An 18,573-nucleotide genomic window follows, 5' to 3' on the forward strand; every position below is an offset into this window, starting at 1 on the left:
TATTCTACTTGACCGGCCACTTGCGGCCCCATTCTACTTGTCGGCTCATATTTATTACATTCGACTGGAAGATGGGGATATTTCCAAGGCATGGCTGCCCGCCCCCGGTACATTAATTAAACAGCCGAGAAACATTAAGATCGTTTAATGCAATTTAGACATGGAACAGTAGCCAAAATCCAGCGACATCTGTTGTACGGTTGTTACAGTTGTGATAAGAGAGAAAGAGATGGAACGAGAAATAATTGAGAGAGATAGAGAAATAAAAGATAACGAGAAATGGAAAGGACGAAGAGAAAAGGAAGGCAAAAGCGACAGTTCAGTGCGAGGAAATATAAAGAAGAAGAAAAGAAAAGAAAAAAGTGTCGGAGAAAGGATAGGAAAAATGGAGAGAACAAAGAAGAGAAAAGAGGGTAAAGAAGCGTAGAGAAGAAAAAATAGGAAAGTCAAAGATGGAAGTTTCTGCTGATTCTAGAATTCAAACAGCTTATTATGCCCATCTGGCGTAAGATTTTTATATCCGATTTTAGATCTCCTTAGCCGTAACTCGATCACATCTTTTAATCGTAAACGATCTGTTCTTGGTTTAAATTTATTATGGATAAATCTTCAATTATTAAACTTGTTATTTTAAAATTAACCAATAAGAGCAACTAATACGGAGCGATTAGTTTGTAAAATATATGCACGATTCTTCTCTGCAAATAGTTTTTCACCAGGACATTGCAAAAGATTTTACGAGCGAAGATCCATTCCTAACACGTCATTCGTGCAACACGAAATTCATAAAAGGCGGACGTATAAAAATTTTACGCCATGAAAAATAAACGGCGTACATGTGTTACGAAAGGTCCGGCGTCTTTGAAAGTAGTGGAGAACTATCGTACGAACGTACACTGGTAAAACCATCCGCGACATGATACGAAACTCGACGAGAGAAAAGAAAAGAACGACAGAATGTATCGGTTAAACGGCAATGGGGAAAATACGAGCGGCAATAAAACGGGCGATTGTAAAACTAAGTGACAGGGAAAAGGTCGTGGCAAATGAGCGCGACTCATTTCCCATGTACAAGCCAACGGGTTCATAAATGAAAGCCCTTTCGTATTTTATTGCCTGTCATTGTCAGCCAACATAGAGAGGCTTTCCAGTTCGGATGGGCACTCAGCATTTTTGTTAGGCATACATTACCACCCATGAGTAATTCGACACTTTCAAGATCAGTGCAATTCGGTCAAAGGATTACAATTTTCATTACATTATCACTACATGGAAGAACGTTTCTCTATGGAAATTGAAAAAATGACAGAAGCTGCAATTGATTGTTTTAGCTTCTGAGAGGCTCGCGTTTGCAATAATTTGCAAGCCTAAATATCAATGGACAATAACGTGCATTGCTTATCAGTCGCTTATCAATGTCACTAAAAATACCAAATTTTCCGAACGTCGAGTTCTGCCTGTCATACATCAAACTGCGAACACCCTTTCGCCATGCATTAGCTGAAAATTAATCTACGTTAAAATTTCACGCGCCGACACGGCGAATTTCCGAGGTGAAACTCCGTAATAAATCGAAAGTCTATCCTTTCATACAAGGTACGCAAATTTTCGAAACATTCGGCTGAAGAAGCAATCACGAGCTTACATAGGTCAAAGAGTTTCCCAAGTTCTTTGGAGTGTTGCCGCCAAATTTGCCACCAAGCTCTGCAGTATTCTCGAGCTTCGCTTCGAATCGCGCACTGTAATCCAAAGTTGGACACTCGGTGCCGAACTCTCGGTTCAATAGTCGGGCGCTAGTGCCAACGTCGTTATAACGTCAAGTTTGCCCAAATAATTGCACCAACCAGTCAAAACTTGGAAATCAATTTTTCAGGTATCCAGCAGCGAGTTCTTTAGCGTTAGCTTCGAGCTGCCCGATGATTCGAGCGGCCTAGACCGAGACGAGCTTCTGCCAGCTGTGAAAGGCACATACTTGGCGTAAGTTCGTTGCATTTATCAAACCTGGATAATTTGTTAAACTATTTGTACAATATTCTCCGTGATATTCTATTAATATTTTTTACAGTATCAATATACAATATTATGAAACGCTTTGAAATTTCATTAGCGCTATCCGAGTCTCGACTATCGTAATTATATTGGTAAAGTTTGCAAGCGATATGAAAATATATATAGAAATTACAAGCTATTTAGTGCGAGTATGTATACACAGAGATCTCGAGCGTACCGTAACAGGCAATTATTTATATTGATTTTAATTGACCTGAATGTTCAGAGGCACCATATTTCGTATTTATTATATGCTTAAAATGCATGTTCATGGTGTATACTAATTTCTTACTAGATATATGCGTCGCCAATGGATATCTCGTAATTTCTATATACGTTTTCAGATTGATTTCAAATTTGATCGAAATAACGACGACGGTCGTGTCTCGTTACAGTACTAACGAAATCTCAACATGTTTTACATAACACGTACGATATGGACACGAAGTAGTTTCCTATGGTAAGCCACTACATACTTTTGATGTTCTTCATGAAAAATTTATTCTTAAATCTACTCCGTGTAATTTCCAAATTTACTTCGAATCGCCGCGGCCTACTTTTGCTCCGCTCCGTCGACGAGCGGTCGAGTAATTATCGCATCAAAGAGAAGAATGGAGAGGCGATGAAAGTACCACGAGCGTATAACGAACAAATGAAACATCGACGAATTTACGTAGTCGTAAATGGCGGCTAGTAGCGATAATTCGAGAGAATTTCAGAAGGAAATGAAAGCCACACGTATTTAGCGGATATCTCGAGACGAGGCCACGCCCGAGCGAGCCCTTTGAAGAGTCAGCTCGTGGCATTGCTTAATAATCGCCGTTAAATACGTAATAGCGCTGTAATCTCTTGTGGAGCTTCTAATATAATCTTATGAAAGTTGCTTGCCCTTTATGGACGCGTTATAGCGCGATGTATCGCGAACGATCCAAACACGCTACTTACTTTTGCACCGGGGATTTGTCGAGAGGCCATTACGCGGAGGCGTGGTGGCTCATTGTTGTTGTTCTACTTGCTTTCGAGCAGAACGTTCGATCGTTCGCTGTGTAAAATGGGATTATGGAACGAAGCTATATGAAACGTTTATTACAGGGATGTGCTGAACGCTGCATGCGAGAGACGCGGAGTCGACGTGTCGCGGGTCGAGGTCCTCGATGGCTTCTCGCAGCCATTACCGATTCTCACCACGGATACTTCCAGTCTTGGAGGGAAACACTTACGGATAACAGGTAAATATGTGAACGATCGCAGACAGATGTTTTTTCGTTAAATGAACCGTTCAGAAGGAAGCCACATTGATCGGCCCCATAAATTGAAATCTACAGGAAGACGATGACCTTACAAATACTGCCTTTTGAATTTTACCTTGGAATTTACTGCTACTTATGAAATGTTCTTGCGATGGACCAACTTATGCAAGTAACTTATTTGTTCCTTGGCGATTGAATATTGATCATGTACTTAGGCTTATTTGTTCCTTGGCGATTGAATATTGATCATGTACTTAGGCGATAAAATTAAGAAACTAATGAAAAATGGATCGTTGATCAGTTTGGTTCCCGAGGAAAACTAGCCATTGCATAGAATCCAGATGGAAAATATCCTTTGAAAATAAAATGGAAGCCAGCCAAATCGAGCGAACCGAACGCCTTATCGGATACATATTACCTAATGCAAAATTTCAACGATAAAGTTCCATTTAGTTTCACTAATCTTCTTAAGAGTAATAAGTATTAATTTTAAAGACCTCGCACACTCGACGTTCAGTGAAATCGCCACATAACAGTCTCCTCTCTTACCAACGATGTAACATAAACATTCGCTTCGGTTCTTTATCGCTGGTCGTCCACGCGAACTCTCACTCGCCGAAAATTTCGCAACCGATATCCCGGAAACGCAGATAACGCTATATTTATTATACTCGAAACAGAGCGGAGCTATTAAAAGAAACATCGAACATAGAGACGAAAGCTGCTCGTTAACCCGAGAAACAGTTGCTTTCTCTGGTGCGATCGACGCTGGGCCGCAACCTTCGCGAGTTAAAGGTAACGTTCAGCGGGGAGTGGCCGTACAAATCGTGTAATAATTCATGCAGAACTGATAGCAGATAGGATCATGACAGTGTGCACGAGATTGGAACCCGTTCTAATTGATGTACGACCGTGCACGCGACGAATCTTTGCCGTGAAATTGATAAGTTAAACGGTCCGAATGAACCTGATCGTCCAGTCATCGATATAAACACGCGATCGTAATTGCGTCATCTCCGTTACGAGTGTGGAGTTTGCTGGTCCGTGTACATCCGCGTGATCAACGCGACGGGAAAAGGAAATTGAACTCGATACTGGGGACGAAAAGGATAAAATGTGTCCGTGAAATGCTCCATCTTTTCATCGATAAAAAGGGGCCATAAAAAGGTATATACGCATGGACGATAGTAGTGGAGCGTGTACACGGGTGATAAAGCTGCACAGTTGACGATAAACAGATCGTTTCGGAGAAAAACTTTGATCGAAGCGCAGATACGCTCTGTCTGAGAATAATCGAATCATTCTACTTAGAACTCGGAATAAAACTGTTTGAAATATTCCTGAAAATATTCCATCTTATATAGAAACATTTCTTGAAGTTTCGTTGTATCATTGTAACGAGACTTGGCTGCCACGGTTGTGTTGGTAAAACTTGAAACAATTTCGAAATGTATGTGGAAATTAGAGGATATTTGCTGCAAGCACAGATCTGATACAAATTACCAGAGTATTTGAATCAATTATTTATCGCGTTAATAAATCTCGAACATTTCACGAAACAATCTTTGGCAAATATACGTTTCAGATAACTATTTATGCTCGGTATTAATCTTTTGGAAAATATATTAATGATATTAATAAATGTCTTGCAGTAGATTTTCAGATTTATTCGATATTTTACCAATGTAATCTCGATAATCGTCACTCGTTACAGCGCTAATGAAATTTTACAAACTAACGAAAATAACATCTTCATGAAAGTCTTCCGTAGTAAATGTTGGAATACTTTCGTCAGCCACTGTACATCGAATTTTATTCGTCCGAATGTATTTCGGTATCCATTAACGGTAATCCTTGTTGATAGATTTCGCGTGATTAACGAAACGAAAAGCCGCAAAACTTTACGAATCAAATATTTGCCAAAGCTGCGTATCTTTGTATTTTTGCTCGACGACGAAAAATGCAACGCTCTAAAGGAAAGAAAAACTGGCAGAAAATTTGAACAAATTTGTAAATCACACAGATAAAAACTAAAAGCGTTTACCTTTGCAATTCGGCCACTTTAATCGACATTTCTGTTTCCAGTTGCGCGATTACAAAAGAGGATGTCGCACGTGAAGGGGAGGAGGGCGAGAATGTTCGAATCGTTGACAGGAATTATTTATATCGAGCTTTTTCCACCCTTCCGACGCGTGGAATCGATTTCGAAAATGCCCTCGATTTTTATCACCGCTCCGGCTAAAACACGGTATTCCACCAGCGACATATAGAGTAACGATTAAACAAAAAAAGGAAAGAAGGAAAACCCGATGGTAGATTCCTATGGGCGCGTATCACGCGACGAATCATAGACTAAAGTCCTAAAAGTTATAAATAGCATCGTGAAAGGGTATACAGGGCTATAATTCGCGTTCATTAATTTGACCGATTCCCTTGAAGGCGCATATATTAAAAGGAATTCGCAAGAACGCGAAGCCACTCGACGGACTTCACCTTCTTTTCAAAACACGAACGAGTTCCAACTTATACTTCATTCCAACGCGGAAAGATTTTTTGATGATACGAAAAATGTAGTCGTAACTTCCGGAGATCAAGATTTAGATGATACACATACAATCTTGTTTAACTCGCATAGAGTCGATCTAATAAAGAATTTAAGAAAACACGTACTACCTCGACCGTTAAATACAAGAACTTTACTTTATGTAGTTGATACTGCAGCGTGTTCTCGCGTATTCCGTTTTCTTAAAATATGTAATTTCCAAGCTTGAGCTTTCTGCAAATTTCGTTTAAAGTTTCCTGTAACTTCAGAAATATTATTATAAATTTATAATATAAGAAGCTGAGAAGTAAAAGCTAACGTACAGCTATGTAACACTATACGAGCGGTTACTTTGCAGCTTAATAAAGAAAAAAATCTCTAACTTATTTACTTGGACTCGAAGGGACGATATTAAATACGAAGAAGATGAACGGATACCTGGTTACGAAGCAATAATGCACGTTTAACTTGATTAATTGTGACCGGTAGCTATAATGGGAGCTACGCATAACGGTACCCATAACTTAATCCCTTGCAACGATACAGTTATCGTTGGGGAAATTCAATGGCAATTTCTATAGCGATCCGTAGTCTCGTATTAACGTTGTTCAACATCGTTTAATTCAATTGGAGAAAATACTCAAAGTATTTCATCCTATGCACGAAACAACGGATAAGAGAAGCGTGGAGTAGAACTGGAAAAAAGGTAGAAACATAAAGTGAACTCGTAACCTGGGAGGAAAGTTGGAGGAAACACGGTTGGAATGACTTTACGCTGAAGGTTGTTCGAAGGAAGAAAACCTCAAAATCGTTATTTTCCTTGTAGTTTCTGGCGTTGAAGAAACGCGGATGGACGGCTCGCGTAGCAACGCTATAACGTTACGACTCTTAGCGAAAACAGCCGGTGAAATACCTTGTTAAAATCAAATTCTGTTCTCGGACGACCCTCGTCCAACCATATTTCCACTTTTCATCAGAGCGACTGCGTACTTCTAGATAAGCAGCTTTTTAAGCATTATTTCTAACGAAAGTCTTTCGTTTCGTTATCTAAAATGTACGAAAAGGGAAGAACTTGAAAGTTTCTGCTTTCTTTTATCGTCTGGTCTGTAACGATAGGTATCGACGATATTTTTAGAATTCCACGTGTGACAAATGTAGGGGCTTGAACGGCGCGTCCTTGAGCTTTAGAGCCCCCGAAAGAAACGTCGCGTGGCTGACGCAAACAGTTTTAACGCGCAAACAAACGTTCACGCAATTATTTACTAGCTTTCGATGAATATCAGGTTTAATAGTTACTCTTCTGCGCGTTATGTCGAAATATTCCCTGCCTCACGCACAAATACACGCTAAAGAGGGGAGGAAAAAACGCACGATCAGATACAGTCGAACGCTTGAACGAGAGTGGGAAACGTCCGTCACTGGTCAGACCGCCATGCGAGATTGTCACGAACATCGATAACACGCTGTCTGTTTCAACTAAAATAAACTTTGTCGTCATAAAATGTAATTCCTGGAATTCCAGGCGTATTTATCAATCAAGGATATCAATGTTAACGGTCACTGCTACGTGTACACGCTTTTTGTCAGCAATTTTTCTATCGTTAAATCGGCTAAAAAAAAATCTCTTCGAATGGTTCGCAGCTACACGAATAAAGTTTCGAGAGTAATCGTCGTTTCCTTCGATCTTTCTTTTCTCCCCTCGTCGAATCGATCGAGATGCAAGTAAATGCCAAATGGCTGTAGAAAGAATCTGACTACGAAGCTGTATATCTCACGGAGAACTTTAGTTTTCGAAGTGCATTCAAACACGATTGTTCGTTTTCTGTTCCAGTTAAGGACAACGACAAATCGAACTCGAGGTCGTCGAGCCAGAGGAGCAACCAGAGCGTCTCCCTGAGAAAAGCAAGCGGGGTAAGATTGCCCTCGTAACATCCGAAAGAAATACCATTTAATTCCTTTAATGGAACCTTGAACGCCTCCTGCATCCCAATAGCGGCTGAAGAGTCGATCGCTGAGAACAACCTTTTGCTCTCTCCTCACTTTGCGTTCTCATCCCTGCCGAGTCACCATTCTGATCATTCGACGCCCACCTCCGCTCCTTCCTTTTCGATCGGCTCAGATTTTTTTAATTAGCGCGGATGCCCTCAAACGAATCGTTTGTCAGGTGCTGTAATTTCCCCAGAAGCGCATTTTCCAAGGTGTTTAATATTGGCTCGAAGCCGATGCCTCATTGTGCGCCGGGGCAAAAGCTGACATACATTGCCGTATTTTCTCCTAATCTTCGATCGACTATATAGCCACCGACTACGTGGCTTTAATAATCGCGGACAATACGATGACATCGGGGGATTTCTTGAACCTTGACCCGCTGAGCAGAAGACAAATTACGAAACGAACCCGAACGTCACGAACAATGTCCGTGGAGGTCGACGATTGATACTGATTCTCTTATTACGCTGGCATCCCAGATTCTAATGAGTCCACGTAGCTGGAACGCGATTCCCTCGTCAATTTTCGGTACAGTGACATTGTGTATTCTCTGTTTGTCTATCGTGTTACCATGGTTGTTAGCAAACTGGAAATAGACACCCGATAATGGTTGATCGTCCCTTACATTGCTCGGCCTGGTCAGTAAGTTGTCGATGTTTATGTATTCATAGAAATTTGTGAAGTGCAAAAATATGTATTATCGTTAAATGATAAGTTCGTTCGTCTTTCGTCACTGTATACTGTATACATTTCAAAGTATATTATAAAAACTATTGAAAAAATCTAAAGATACATGAATCCGGGTTTTTTGATTTGAAAGATACAAATTTATAGAGAGATAGGATAAAGAAACTTATTAGTCAATCCAATACGTAAAATATCCAAAGTATAGTAATTATTGATTATCGAGTGAAATAAATCTCTGCTTTGATTCTATTTCTTTGCTTATGTTCACAGAGATAGAAATTTTTATAAACAGCTGCAGTCTAGTGATCAGAACCGATTCATCTCATCGCGTTAACATAATTCAAACGGCTCTTTGTTACTTCTTGAACTTTATTATCATTGTACAAATTGTTGTAATTTCGCCGCTTAGTCAGACATTATATCTGTGTTTCCGATACAACAGATGTTCTTGCGCCGCAATATTAAAAACTAGGCGATGAAAGCCGCATGTATCTCGAAGGTTCGCTCCAAATTGGACAGTAACTTGGATGTCCGACCATTGCTAGCGACAGCTACTTTCTTCGACCGCGAGTTCGTTAAGCGATCGGACACCTTCGAACAGCTTCGAATTACGGTTTCATACGATATTCTTGGTACTATTCTTGTCATACTGTTAAAGACAAATTATCGGGCGTCTGTTTTGTAGAGTTGTCGGTGTCGCAGCGGTCGTTTCTTCAGCGTCTCGACGGAAGACTCGAGCGTCGACTCCGAGATCGGTAGCAACACCACGCTTACGTCTGGTCGGAGCTCCGCTGGGGCTGCGGGGCCCAAGACCAGCAAACAGCGATGGAGTGGCTTCTTCACCAATACCAAAGGCACGAAACTCGATCTACTCACCGCTCAGCTGGACGATTATAACAAACATGGCGTGCCGAAACTTTCCGAACTTTCTCACGAACTCAATTTTAACGAAGATGGTGAGAAATTTCTTCGTTAATATATCGGATTAGAACTAGATATATTCGTGGATCGTTACGATTAAAGTAACACGATACGACGAATAATTAAGGAAAGGAGTAACACTAACACGTTCTGTACAACAAACTTATATTTGTACTCAATAAATTATCTTTCACTGCGAAACATTCAATATACATATTTATATCACTTGTCGACGATTCTTCTTTTATACAATGTAAACGATGTATACGATCGAGTAAAAGTACTTTACAGTCACGTTGGATAAGCTCATGTGCCGTTCGTGGACGTACAATTTCGATTTTGTGCGGGCGTTGTCATCGGTTCGTAGTCTTGAAATGTTCCAGGCTAAAAAGATACACAATAGACACGACATAGTTTAATTAACGAATATGCATTAGAATACATTAACACTACAATTGCATTAACACTAAACATTGGAAATGAATTTTGTCGCAGTCTTGTACAATCTAGAACACGACTGGCGAGATATCGTTCAAAACTCGGATCAACTATCGGAGAAGCAACAGCAACAACAAACTGCTTTATGGGAGCTAGCTCAAACGGAGGTAGCTTACATAAAGACTCTAAAGGTTGTGACAGATGTAAGTATTCTAATAAAATATTTTTACACGAACTCTGTATGAAGATATCAAATCTTTATTGTTCCAATCAATTTATAGCTCTTTATGGCGTGCCTCTGCAGCCTGCAGACCTCGAATATCCTGAACGAGGTCGACAGGACAAAGCTCTTCAGCAACATCCCTGAGATTTACGCAGCGAATCGCTATTTCTGGACTGAGTATGTTCTAGTGATGGTAAATACATCGAGGACCACTGGACAACCGCTCGATCCTGGCCACCTTCTGCAAGGTTTCGAAACATTCGAGCAAACGTTCGCACCTTACACCAGATACTGCGCGGAGCAGAGTAAATGTCAACAATACTGCAGAGACCGTTTGAATGATAATCAGCTATTCACGGTCTATCTAGTGGTAAGAGTCTTAGAAACTCATTGTTGGAAAAAGACAGCCTGAAGAAGTATAATAAAAGAATATTTTATTTTCTGATTTATTTTATTTCTATGTTTATTAGTGGTGTGAAACTCAAAAGGACTGCAATCGACTGAAATTGCTTGACATACTGGTGAAACCTATGCAGAGGCTGACGAAATACTCTCTCCTTTTGAAAGCTGTTCACAAGAACACGGAGAACGAGGAACAACGAGCAGAATTGACGCATATGGTAAGAAAAATGTGACAATACTTCCTTAATAATGTTATATCATTGTGACAAATAATTTTAAATGTTACAGATCAAATCTGTAGACGACTTCGTGGCATCAGTGAACGCAGCCTTGAAGAGGAACGAGGAAACAGCGCGGTTGGCCAGTGCCGCGTCTCGAATAGAGAGTTATGACGTGGTCGAATCTAGAGACGAAGAATTAGAGAAACTGATTAAAATTCACAGCACTTTTGACATTACCACTGTTCCAATGCCGGGTTGTCCGAAAGACAGCCTAAGAGTACTTCTTCGCGAAGGAGACCTGAAGTTGAGAGATGCCGCTAGTAGTAAGGTAAATGATTGATCATACATTTGTAAAAATGTAAAAAATATTAAATAATATTGATAATCTTTGCACTTTGTTTCTTTTTTATAGATGGAAGTACATGTGCTGTTACTAACAGACATGCTATTGATCTGCAAACCGTCGACTAAGAAAACCTCGTCCAGTGGGCTGACTGGCACCGTCGGGGGCGGTTTGAAGATTATAAGACAACCGTACGTCATCGATCGCATCCGAATACACGAGCTGAAGGAACCAAGTAGCTTAGGCTTGGTTTATCTGAACGAGTATGGGGCGGCATCAGCTGCTCTGGTTCTCAGCGCCGGAGAATCAAAATTAGCCAAGGTATGCTTCCTCAGCCACAACATTCGAACATCGAAACTTTCTTCTCAAAGTTGTAACTGAGAATTATACGTGTCCTACTTTTTAGTCCTGGATGGAATCCATAAGAAAAGCTCAGCAGCAATTCGCGCTGATGAAAGTGCCACCACTTGGCAACACGATGAATTTGGGCACAGTCAGTAGACAACCGAGCACCTTCCTTGGCGACGTTGAATTCGAGCCAGAAGAATGCGAGGGTATACCGAAAACGCCTCGAGGAAGTAGCAGAGCGTCGAGAGTGAGCAGCCTTGCCCACAGTCACAGGTACAAATTCTAGCCTGATTAAGAGATTCAAGTGAAGTAATATCAGGTCGGGATATCAAAGCTCTGCGAGCCCTAATAGTCATGAAACACCTTCCAGTGGAAGCATAGAGATGGAAGGCGTTTCACCGGGAAGTAGCAGCTTCCTGCCTAGCTACAATGCGAGCAGAAATGTCAGCGTGGAAACAAGTGAGCCACCGCGAGCCTCGAGCGTATCGTCGGAAGAAGGAGGTGAAAGTTCTGGACACAACCACAGACCTTTACAAATAAGGTAAATATACCAAGAACGACACAGAATGTTCGCAAATAACACAAGTGTCTTAAATGCAATTTGACCAATATTTGACCGTTATTTTAGTCTTAACAAATTTGATAATAGACGATATCCGCTGAGTAAGTCGCCGACGCCTAACACGTTGAGTGTCCAAGTGCCAGCGTACTCTAGCTTGGGCCAATCGCTGCCAAATTTGACCCTAGCCACTTCGCCACAAACTTCGACCGTGTCTCCGACACCGCCAAACTCGCTTCTTATTGTACCCCAAATAACAAAGAGCAAGGACACTTTGCTTTCACCAGGGCACCGAGGTAGCAATTACCCACGCGGGAGTATATCTTTTTCCTCCCTTCTTACCCCTTAGATATCTGCTGTGACCAGAAAACCACCGGCGAACGTAGCACTGTGCATGCTTGACAGAGACTTAGAATAGGAGAATATAGAACATTTAAAATTGAGGGATCAAACAATGTCGGCCTAATTTATTTCTTCCTACTGCACTGATCCAATTCTTAGAAATAATTCGTCCTGTTCCTCTTTAAGGCTTCTCCCAATCCTACTATCATGAAATAATCACGAATGATGAAATTTCCATTGCTTGACATTAGCACGATAAAAAAATAAAATAAGCCGAATAAGTTAGGGTGTTAATTGGAAAAATACTATTAGGTATCTCGTATCCACCACCATCGCCCCCGAGAGGGGCGCTTAGAAGAGCGTTCGCGATTCCTCAATCACGAAACCCACCTCTCGTTAAAACGAGACACATAAGCTCGTCTGTGACACAGACGGTTCAGCCTACGATGAATCTAGACACAGAAGCCATTGAGGAAAGACGAAGAAGACTGGAACCTTCGCACAGGATGCCATCAACCAGCAGCATTGCGGAGGAAAAGGTTCATTGTCTCATCTAAGATTACAATCTCTTCTCCTTTGGCATTAATTTGATAACAGTATCTTTTAATCTTGGTATCTTTTAATATTTTTTTTCTTTTTTTTTTACGTATATGTATATTGGCAGAGAAAGAAGTTGCGAGGCGTTTTATAAGTATAAAATGATTAAGTCAGCTTGTTCTTAGTAATGAAATCTCTTAAAACATTTTATACGTCTCCCGAATATTCAAACGACACGAACTGCACATATCAGCTAGTGCTTCGTTAATGACAGAACAGAGCTTCTTAAAAATCAATATAGAGACACCCACGACGTGCTTCTTTCTTTTCCTTTGATTTCATATAGAGCAGAAAAATGTCCCAAATTTTCAACTTAAAAAGAAGATCATAGAACGTCCTGTATTATCTATCGATCTTGAATGACCTCCTTTACAAAACGAAGAGTTTGGAGATGCATATATCTTCTTTTTTTAGAAATGACTAGAACTGGGATACAGGAGTAACCTGCCGAAAAGATAAATTGCTACGGACCATCTGCATTTGATGAGGGTGTACGTGATACGTCGTGTTTAGAAACAAGATGTTCCTTTCTGTTATCTGTATGCAAGTGCTGCACACACTTTCATGCAGGAGCAGAAAATGGTTCAAACAATTGAGAATGGATTCAACTTGAATAAGTGAACGTCTCGTACTCCCTGTGCCTATAATATGAACCGAGCAATTTTACAATCGGTGAGTGTAACATGTTCTACTTCATACAGTTGATTTTGTAAAATAAGAAATGTAAAATATCTGATTCTACATTATACTGTACATCTATGTTCTTCCAGATTGGGGCCATTCGAAATCAACGTGAAGTTTGTACCACGACCGTATCATTGTAACTGATTTGATTCTAGCTGTGTAACTTTTAGATCTCATTTTGTAATGAACTTGTCGTGGAGGTTTGAGACAGACATGTTTCAATATTACCCTAGTTCATTTAGAATTCTAAGCGACGAACAAAAAAAAATGGCCTACCTAGTGTAATTGATATTACAACTATTTATCGTGATTTAAGTTTAGATGACTATAATAGTTGGAGTAAGATGCCTTTAGAGCAACAATTTTAAACTAAACGAGTTCGAGTTTTGTGAGTTAATGATATAAAAAAAACAGGTACGAACATTTAGAAAGAAAGAGGCTACACACATAGAGAAAAATCACACTTTACGTAGAAAAACCGAAAGAAGAAAAAAAAAAATGAACAATTGCGTTACTCTCTCGTATAAGCTTCGATCGACACACGACTTATGAACGTGAATAGAATTACGAGAGGCATGAAACGAGAGCGGGTGACACATTTACTTTAAGTACAAATTCTATTTCGCAATATTTTGTTCAAGAGACTGAAGTGAAGTGTCAGGCTGTCGGCGAACGTTACCTAACTAGAGACAACAATATGTAGAAAGAAAACAAGAGCAATGATTTTATACGAGCTCCTTTACGTAAGGTTTCTTTCAATCCTCTCCTTCCCAAAATCTGCGCAGCTTGTATTAAGCTTAAAGTGTTAAATTTACTATAAAAAAAAAGAGTATTGATTGTGCGTGTATGTGCTATCATCATTCACGATCAAGGTCAAAATATAGTACATAATTTATTAACCACTTGTGTCTTCATTTAATACCTAATTAAAATCCTTATTGCTAAACCTAATACCAAATTCTTAAATTAATCCTTAAAGGTAATATTAACAAGTTGACACCTTAACCAAATATTTTCTTAGTTTTTCTTTTTATTAATAATTTCTTATATTCGTCGAATAAAGTAAATGTTACACTGGTAATTTTAAGCGATCCAACGAGTATCTTTTTATTTATTTCTTTACAAGAGATTTCCAACAAATCATATTTTATATACAAATAAATTAAATACTCTAAATATCACAATATCTAATACCGACTTAATTGTTTCGCATTTTGTTCATCTATTTACATACGCGCACGATGTTTCAGATTTTTCAGACACTCGTCTACCATGTACCCATAACCCAGGAGATAAAAGATGTTGAATGTTGTTAGAATGCTGTATTGCACACTTACTTGAAAGCTCGAGGGTGAAGGTAAGTCCCAACTACGAGGACGGCAGTGCGAGCTCGACATCCGTCAGCAATCATTCGCCATGTCCTGGCATGTTCGTGCCTCGCTGCGTTCATCAGCCAATGCTTCTAAGATATCCAATAAAAGTTCACGACTTAATTGCTTTAACCTTGGTAGCCTTGCAACCTGTAACGAAATAAGATGGCATTTATAATAAAAAAGGCCTATTATTTTATAAAATAAATATAATATTGTAATATATACCTTCGTAAAGTGATGCACAATAAGATTCAATGCGTATTTCTTCATGTCAACAGCTTGCATTCTATCCGCAGCTTCCAAGATTTGTATGACGTTCTCAAAAGTGACATTCATCTCAAGATTCTGTTTGCAAAACGCTTGCAATCGATTATTTGTAAAACCATAAAAAACTGGCGCGGTAAATAAATATAAAGAGTCTTCAGGCGGCATTGAAACGTCCGCGTAATAAATATACCTTAATAAGGAGTCGAATGACTCAGAAGATGGAATCATTTCACCGATTTGTATCTGTTGTAAAGACGCATGTTTTATTAAATTATATTTAATAACCATAAATAAACAAATGTGTAAAAATCGACATCTTACGTTTACTGTATTATTTTCAGGCATAAAAGAGCGAAACATCCCCTCAAAATAGCTACAACGCGCCGCGAGAATGGCCTTATGGGCTGGAATCGGCACGCCGTCTAACATAAGTGTTATATCACAGAATTCTCTGCCCACACTTTTAAGAAATGCCTCCATGTCCTGTTCCAAAGTCGTCCCTAAAGCAGTAAATAAATTCAAGCAAAAAAAGATAAAATGATTATCTCATAAGAAATTTTGGAAAACCTCACCTGTGCTAGGATCGCACTGCCTAGGAAATACACTTCTTTGAGGCATTTGTCTTTTTCTAATAATTTCTACCATCAAAGGTTGGTCCAATGTCTCAAATTCCTTGCTCATTACAATTTGATTGTAATTGATTTCTTTTACAATGAAACTCAAGCAAAACTCCTTTATAAAATATAATTTTAAATGAGCAGCATTATGCAATGCTTCCAAAACGTTAGCGTGACTTATAGTTGCTTTCAAATATTGAACGCACAACTGCTCCAATCGTTTCATATTAAATTGCAAAGCTAAACGATAGACGTCCATCATAAGAAGCACAATTCGATTGCTTAATGGGTCTTCGACACGACTGCTCGACCCATCTTCACTTCTTTTTGTTGGATCGATACGATCGGTATAAATATAGTTAAGAACCATCTCAAATGCCTCTGGGACAGCATCTTTCAGTCTTACCTATAACATAGTAGTAATATAATACATTGTTGGTTCCCAATAATAGATATCAAATCAACAATACTTCACTGAATTCACTTACTTCCAACAATGGCATATCTTTGATCGGTACATCTGCGGTTCCAAAAACTTCCTCTAAATGTTTATCTCGTTTCTCTCGAGCTTGCCTAATGCGCGTCCTAAGAAATTGTGAACGTGCCGCTACCATAGCTATGTGAGCAGGTATTTTGGTTTCTGTATCTCCTACTATAAATTCTACATCACAGAAAAGACGCCCATTCAGCAACTTTCCGAAATCATCATGTAAGGTACATTTTGGATAAGACGAAAATTGAAATCGGTACGTTTCCCCAGATCGGACATTATTGTCGACTGTTCCACCGAAAATGAACATTGCTTCTCCGATTACCGCCGCTGCGTGAAACAGTCGACCAGACGGAACCTGACTATCAGCAGATGGCAAAATAATATTCCATGTTTGCGTATCGAGATCATAGCAGTGAAGATCGTTGGGTAACGTAGAATCAGCTGCGCCGCCAAACACGTAAAGATGTCTATCAAAACTAACCATGGTGTGACCATATCGTCGCGCTGGCGGAGGTGGTGCACCACGAAGTATATGCTCCGTTGAAATTCGCGTCCATCTAGGACATATTCCGTTGAATACAATATAACTTCGAAACACAAAGCTATAAACCTACCGCCTTTCTCGAAAGTGGAATTGAAAGAGACTATTTGTGATCTTAGCTCCACTCTGGCCACTGAATACAAACATGGATTCGCGTGCTACTGCAACAGGAAAGTTACAACACGTTGGTGGACAGTCGCCAGACTGAACAACCTCTTCCCACACTCTTGGTTCTCCAGGCTAAAAATAATAAAAATATAATTAATAACTTGCCACTCTGTTTTAGATATAGCATATTAATAACTTACTAATAATGATATTGTCCACATATCGTTTAATCTCGCATTACCATCATAACCAGCAAATATCCATAATTTATTATCATATACAGCAGCTCCATGTGCAGATCTAGCCACAGGAGTTCTAGAAAGAAAGGCGAAATTTATATTTCATATAAGTATACAATAGACAATTTGAAAAAAGACATTTGAAAGTAAATTAAATAAGTAAGTGAAACATACTTCCCAATAAATTTCCATTCTGTCCATTGACCAGTTTGGAATCGGTACTCAAATAGGTCATTCTTATTTGTGAGATTCGAATTGGAATGTATATCACCAGTGTAACCACCAAATACAAACATAGACGAGTCATGCACAACTGCAGAATGATGATATCTTGGAGCAGGAGGTACTCCTGTTGCAAATGCACGTCCCCAGGACTTTTCTTTTACATCAAATCTCAATAAATCATTCAACATTCTTTTACCATTATCACCACCAAAAACATAGATCGCATCTTTGTATGCTACAACAGTATGTTTGCTACGCCTGTGTATAATACAATATAGTGAACTTCTGAAGTAATGTATTTACAAAACTTTTTCTAATATGACATTTAATTAAAGAAAGTAAAGAACAAGAACAAAACAAATTTAATTAATAATAAATTACATTTAACCGCTATAGCAACTTAATTTATAGAATAATTGTATTGGTAATAATTAAAAACTTTACAAATTATGTATTATCATTTATTTACAATATTCATTTAACAATTACAAACAAGCTCTTTTAGACAAAGTTAGACAAATAAAGAAACTGGAAAATGCTGGGTATAACTGAAACACTGATGCACAATTATTGGAATTGAAATGCTGTAACAAAATTGTTGGTTGCATATTGTAGAGAAGAAAAACTTAAAATATGAAAATAGAAAATAACATATAATTCAAGTAGTAAATTAAATTAATTAAATTAATTACCTGGCACCAACGAATTCGTCACATTCTGGCATACGTTGCCAGCGATGAACAGTTTCAAAAGGACCAAAATCAAGAGTCAAACACTCTGCTGTCGCAACGTTATCCATTTTTTATTACCTCCAAAAAATAGAATCACTTTAAAATATTCATTTCTAACCTATATACTGACTTAACCATTCCTAATTCTTCATAACTTTACAACGCTCGTCAAACAAAAATAAATCTATAAACGTTTCCAGTCACGAAATTCAACAGTATCGTATCGAAATATCTGAAATTTATCGTGTACTAGCTACAATCTAAGTAAATCGTCCGCTAGTGACAGAACTGTCAAAAACGTGTGATTGGATTGATCGGTAACATTACGGCATACAATAGAACACAGTTGAATTTACATACAATTGTTTATTTCACCCATAATTA

At 39.0% G+C, this 18,573-nt stretch overlaps 2 protein-coding genes across 16 annotated transcripts in view; one reads left to right on the plus strand and one right to left on the minus strand.

The window, feature by feature from the left end:
• The window catches only part of LOC100747857 (pleckstrin homology domain-containing family G member 5), an 84,868-nt gene extending 70,374 nt beyond the window's left edge, over nt 1–14,494 (plus strand). For 8 of the 14 annotated variants that reach the window (XM_033322822.1, XM_033322824.1, XM_033322823.1 and 5 more), the window contains 15 exons: nt 1,874–1,977; nt 3,142–3,278; nt 7,673–7,752; nt 9,203–9,473; nt 9,934–10,079; nt 10,158–10,469; nt 10,570–10,719; nt 10,790–11,050; nt 11,135–11,386; nt 11,472–11,686; nt 11,766–11,954; nt 12,042–12,271; nt 12,627–12,853; nt 13,326–13,583; nt 13,682–14,494. In XM_033322822.1, coding sequence (XP_033178713.1) covers nt 1,874–1,977; nt 3,142–3,278; nt 7,673–7,752; nt 9,203–9,473; nt 9,934–10,079; nt 10,158–10,469; nt 10,570–10,719; nt 10,790–11,050; nt 11,135–11,386; nt 11,472–11,686; nt 11,766–11,954; nt 12,042–12,271; nt 12,627–12,853; nt 13,326–13,331 — 2,580 coding nt within the window. In that variant the 3' untranslated portion in view covers nt 13,332–13,583; nt 13,682–14,494. The remainder of the gene's footprint in view (nt 1–1,873; nt 1,978–3,141; nt 3,279–7,672; nt 7,753–9,202; nt 9,474–9,933; nt 10,080–10,157; nt 10,470–10,569; nt 10,720–10,789; nt 11,051–11,134; nt 11,387–11,471; nt 11,687–11,765; nt 11,955–12,041; nt 12,272–12,626; nt 12,854–13,325; nt 13,584–13,681) is intronic. The other 6 variants (XM_033322830.1, XM_033322832.1, XM_033322828.1 and 3 more) reach the window with 5 other exon arrangements.
• LOC100747020 (leucine-zipper-like transcriptional regulator 1) lies at nt 9,587–18,292 on the minus strand. Of its 2 annotated transcripts, XM_003492311.4 has the most exons (10): nt 18,151–18,292; nt 17,408–17,716; nt 17,195–17,309; nt 16,960–17,126; nt 16,341–16,902; nt 15,808–16,258; nt 15,557–15,735; nt 15,194–15,478; nt 14,933–15,115; nt 9,587–9,822 (listed from the first exon to the last, which is right to left on the minus strand). In XM_003492311.4, the coding sequence occupies exons 1-9, from the start codon at nt 18,255–18,257 to the stop codon at nt 14,996–14,998; spliced, it is 2,295 nt and encodes a 764-aa protein (XP_003492359.1). In that variant the 5' UTR covers nt 18,258–18,292; the 3' UTR covers nt 9,587–9,822; nt 14,933–14,995. The 2 variants fall into 2 exon arrangements, with proteins under 2 accessions (XP_003492359.1, XP_024225988.1); XM_024370220.2 differs by lacking the exon at nt 17,408–17,716.
• Between the last annotated feature and the right edge of the window lie 281 nt (nt 18,293–18,573).

This window comes from Bombus impatiens, unplaced genomic scaffold (assembly GCF_000188095.3).
Source record: "Bombus impatiens unplaced genomic scaffold, BIMP_2.2 scf_0672, whole genome shotgun sequence".
NCBI classification, from domain to species: domain Eukaryota; kingdom Metazoa; phylum Arthropoda; class Insecta; order Hymenoptera; family Apidae; genus Bombus; species Bombus impatiens.